Source organism: Setaria viridis, chromosome 6 (genome assembly GCF_005286985.2).
Source record: "Setaria viridis chromosome 6, Setaria_viridis_v4.0, whole genome shotgun sequence".
In the NCBI taxonomy this organism is placed as follows: Eukaryota; Viridiplantae; Streptophyta; class Magnoliopsida; order Poales; family Poaceae; genus Setaria; species Setaria viridis.
In genome coordinates, this window is record NC_048268.2 from 34,504,267 (window position 1) to 34,508,717 (window position 4,451).

At 43.4% G+C, this 4,451-nt stretch overlaps 1 protein-coding gene across 2 annotated transcripts; it reads right to left on the reverse strand.

The window, feature by feature from the left end:
* Nucleotides 1–256: 256 nt before the first annotated feature.
* Nucleotides 257–2,475, reverse strand: LOC117859851 (basic helix-loop-helix protein 80). 2 transcript variants are annotated; one of them, XM_072294435.1, is made up of 8 exons: nt 2,018–2,475; nt 1,755–1,907; nt 1,557–1,622; nt 1,381–1,449; nt 1,188–1,271; nt 938–1,087; nt 673–830; nt 257–511 (listed from the first exon to the last, which is right to left on the reverse strand). In XM_072294435.1, exons 1-7 carry the CDS (start codon nt 2,309–2,311, stop codon nt 729–731), a joined length of 918 nt encoding a protein of 305 aa, XP_072150536.1. In that variant the 5' UTR covers nt 2,312–2,475; the 3' UTR covers nt 257–511; nt 673–728. The 2 variants fall into 2 exon arrangements, with proteins under 2 accessions (XP_072150536.1, XP_072150535.1); XM_072294434.1 differs by having other exon boundaries at nt 938–1,090; nt 2,018–2,472.
* Nucleotides 2,476–4,451: the final 1,976 nt, after the last annotated feature.

The following is a 4,451-nucleotide window of genomic DNA, read 5'->3' on the forward strand; positions in this document are numbered from 1 at the left end:
AGCCAATAGTAGCCAGTCAAAGAGAGCCATGGACACGAAGTCAGTCGACAGCTCTGCCCATACCTGATGCATGAGAGCATGGGAACACACTGATCGTCCATCACTCTTTGGATTTGGAATGATTGAACTACAGCTGTAGGAACTCGATCCCATCCTCACTTTGTAAAGATTCTTGGTTTAAAGTTTGTTTGCTTTTGGAACGAAGTAATATTTGCAAATGTTTGGACGGAATCAAACTGTTAATCACAGTTCAGGGTACAAAAATAGCTCTCTTATGTATTAACAACTGATTGATCAAAGTCGACTACAGCAGCGATGATGAGATGCAGCCGCTTAGAAAATCCTCATGGACAATGCCTAATAAAGGAGCTACAAATATTACAAAGGTCTCTGAAAACGTGTAAACAGCAGACTCTACTTGCTCACTCCAAATCCAGACAAGGGGATGGACTAGATCCAACATCTCAAACTCATCTGGTGCTCCTACCAAATCTCGCAGCATTATTTCCTCCTGTCCAGATACAAAATATATTATTATAATAAGGATATTAACATAATTACTTAATAATTGAATCAAAGTAGGTGAAGTGTAATTTTCAGACATGAGGCTAGAGGTGCCAGAGGCAACTTTTAGTAGGCCTCTCAATCAATGAACTTAGCTTGCAATAGTACCTATTGTCAATGTGGGGCCCCTTTCTCTCTCTCTCTCTCACTCTCTCATTCTTCTCCTACTGGAAAGAGCACATGTTGTTGAACACCAACTGGTTGAGCAGCTCCTGCCTTGTTGGTTCCCCCACTGCTTGTTGCATCAGGTAATTGCTGCCATTGTCCTGGAAAGAGTGACCCCATGCATGTGGGTTAAAATGCTGGATGCTGATATGTTTGGGGATTTGCATGTAGTATGATTCAAGAATATGTGAGAGGAATACATGCCAACCTGAGAGAAAGAGATGGCACCCTGGCCCTGCAGTGAATAGGGTGTGGAGGAGGTGGTGGTGGTGTCCATGATGGTTTGAGATGGAGTTGGACTAGCTTGGCTCAGGACTGGACCAGGCATTGCAAGGGCTTCTTGGATCATGCCTCCCATCTTCTGAACCAGCACCATTTTAACACAAATCGTTTTTAAGCATCTTAATATCAATTTAACCATGATTGTAGTTGGTGAAAATGAGTTTGCTGTTTCATACTTGTGCATGGTCATGGAGGCCATCACTGTCCAGTCCAAACCCATACAAAACTGGGCTCATGGAGGCAATCCTCATGGAAAGGAACTGAAAAACAAAACAGGTAGGAATATGATTTGACCATTATTGCCTGGAACTGTCTTAAGTGCAGCATTTTAATTAGCACCAACATAATGATTCTTTATTTGTGTTCTACCTCAACTTGGTTCTGCAAGGACTGCACATAGTTGATGATCTCATCCAAAATCAAGGCCTTTCCAGTAACCTGCCCAAAATACACATTTTTTCCCTTCTCAAAATTAGTATTTAGACCCATCATTTAGCAGATGTGTATATAACTAACCCAAGCCTTATCCAAGTAATTAATCTGACCTTGTCACAACCAGGGACCAGTGCTTGCAGCATTCTCATCCTCTCACTGATCCTTTCTCTCCTCACCTAAGGCAAAAAAAGAACGGTTCCATAAAGAAGTGTTCTTATAAGAGAAATGATGCAGACACTGAAACCAAACTACACACATGAGCAGGTGTCAAATTAATGCTACAAGGATTGTATTCGAGTGGTGTGTACCCTCTCTGCAAGGCTGTGGCTGTCTGTTGCCTGACCCCTCCTTGCCCTCACATGGATGTACCCCTTGGGGGCCTCATCATCAGTGGTGCTCTTCTCCTCAGCCTCCTTGTGAGGCCTCTTCCCCCTCTTGCTCTTGCCCTCCTGCTTGCAATCCTATAACCCAAAATGCATTTTTTTAGGAAAAAAATGAAAGAATGATTACATATAGGAAACAATGTTGCAAGAAAATGGCAATGTTGTGTGTGTGCTGGTTGTTACTATACCTTGGAGTGAGCAGAGCTAAGTGTGGCACTGTCCTCGGTGGCCTTCCTCTTCCTGTCCATTGGAGACGCACTACCCTGCGGGGAGGTGTCAACCACTGCAGAGGAGCTCTCAAGCGAAGCGTCCTCCGCCATGGCTGCTGCCGTTCCTGATGCCGCGTTGGCATTCGCCGGTGCTCCTTGGCCATGGTTTTGGCCGTAGAACAAGAGGCTTGAGAGGTTGGGGGAGTGGCCATTGGTCAAGGCCGCAGGCATCTTGAGGAGGAGAGCAGAGTGGTGCGATGAGAAGTTCGCCATTGAAGATCTCTGTGCCTGCAACTATTTGCTGTTGTGTTTGGTTTCTTTGGAGGTGAAGAGGACCTGTTGGCAGGAAGTGGAAGATAGAAAGGCTGGCTGCTCATTCGTGCTGCCCATGGTGGATTATATAAAGCTGAGAAGACAGTGAGAGAGATGGGAGGACGAAGGGGGAGAGAGGGAGGGGGAGAGATGATAAGAGCAAATCATTAATCTCCATTGATGGATAAGTTGGCAGTGAGCAGTGTTAAGAGAGGGACCCCTGTGTCGACTGTCGAGGGCCTGCTTGTGGTAATCATTTTTAGGTTCAGCTTTCCCATTTCCTTAAAAAAAGGCAAAATCTTTGTGGGTAATTGCATTTGATGAGAGAGAAACTAACGCGGTGTTTGGTTTGAGAAGTCATTCCATCTAGCACAGAACAATCCATTATAGGGGTTATCAATTATCATTAGTTTTGATCGGGTGACTCAACTACTCGTATTTATACTAATCAAGTGAATACGAGTCATGAAATAAAAAATGTGAGTGAGAAGGTGATCGATAGTCCTACTTCTCAAATCAAACATTGCCTAAGAGACTCAAAATGTAGATCAGTCTAATTGCAATTATGCAAATATTTGCTAGCATTACAGGCTGGTCATCTCCATAAACCTCCAAAGATTAAGTTTTCTGTCTTTTCACATCATTTAATAATCAACATATACACATTAGAACAAGAAAAATATGACATAACTCTTAATTACATAAAAAATAATTTTACATATTTTTTATTTAACCCTTTTATCTAATATTTTAAATAAACCATCACCAACTGAAAATGTTAAAACTAACCCTTTTGAACACGTCCACGACAGCTGCATGACAAGATGAGGATGCAACACGGACTGTCATGCGGATGAATATGGGAAGGGGGAAGATAGTACATTATTGGACATTCACAAACACAATACAAACATAGATGCTTATACGCATCACACCAATCCATATGAATTTACTCACACACACCTTACCCCTATGAATGTTATGTGATATTAGATCGGCAAATTTTAAAATTGATGAAGTCACTATAATCGTATCACTATCAACGTGCACATCGTCTACTATTGAAAAAACAATAGCACTAATGAGAGGCATTCGATCAGGGCACTTGTCTTACGTTTCCTTGTGTGTTGTATCAATTCCATTGTGATTTTTGTCTAACCAATAAGGAAACATATAATTTTTCTTTGTGATTTTAATCTAACCCATAAGGAAATATATAATTTTCCTGTGCGTGCTGAAAAACACATTGTGAAATTCCATTTTCTAGTAGCAGACTAAGAAAATATGATTATAGCTATTTCATCTCCATAATACTCCCTCCCCCCCTAAGATTTTGACCATTTCTCGTCATCTTTATAAACAACTGCAACAAAGTTAAGAAAAAAATATGATAGAAAATATATCTTTAACATATAGTAATTAAACAACCATGCCGACATATAGTAATTAAACAACTATACCGTCATAGATATATATGGCCAAACGAACTGCACAACACGGTGTGGCATAGGCACCCAAAAGGCCAAAAGGATGGCACCACAAGGTATAATATTTAAATGTGACGTACCGTAGCGCCAGCCCATGATGCCCAGCCGTTAGCCCAAGCATAGCATGAGGCAGACTTAGCCGCGCCAACATGGTGACCCTAGTGTGCTTGTGCAGCCTGTTGGCCCTATCCCCAAATCACAAACCCTAGATCCACGAGCTCACCATCAGTTTTCCGTAAGCTCATTGTTGATACACGACGGGCATTGTTGTGAGGCCACTTGACAACACCGCATGTGGCCTCAGCCACATGCGTGCGTTGGTGAGTGGTGCCACAATGGCCCCATTGCTTGCATGCCGTGGGTGTAGAGGAGAAGAAAGGTTGGGAGGGAAACGGGCGCGATCGTGCCATGGAGGAGAGGGGAGCAGGGCAACGGGCACAACTGTGCCATGGAGGATAAGGGTGGACGGGAGAGGAGTGGTAGCAACCATAGATGTGGAGAAGATGGAAGGCTAGGAGGGGAGAGGCGGCCCATAGTGCGCGGTCACGTGGAGGCTTCGACGTCTGGTTCTCCGCATCAGCGTGATGATCCGCGTGGAGAAGGAGAGGCTGGGA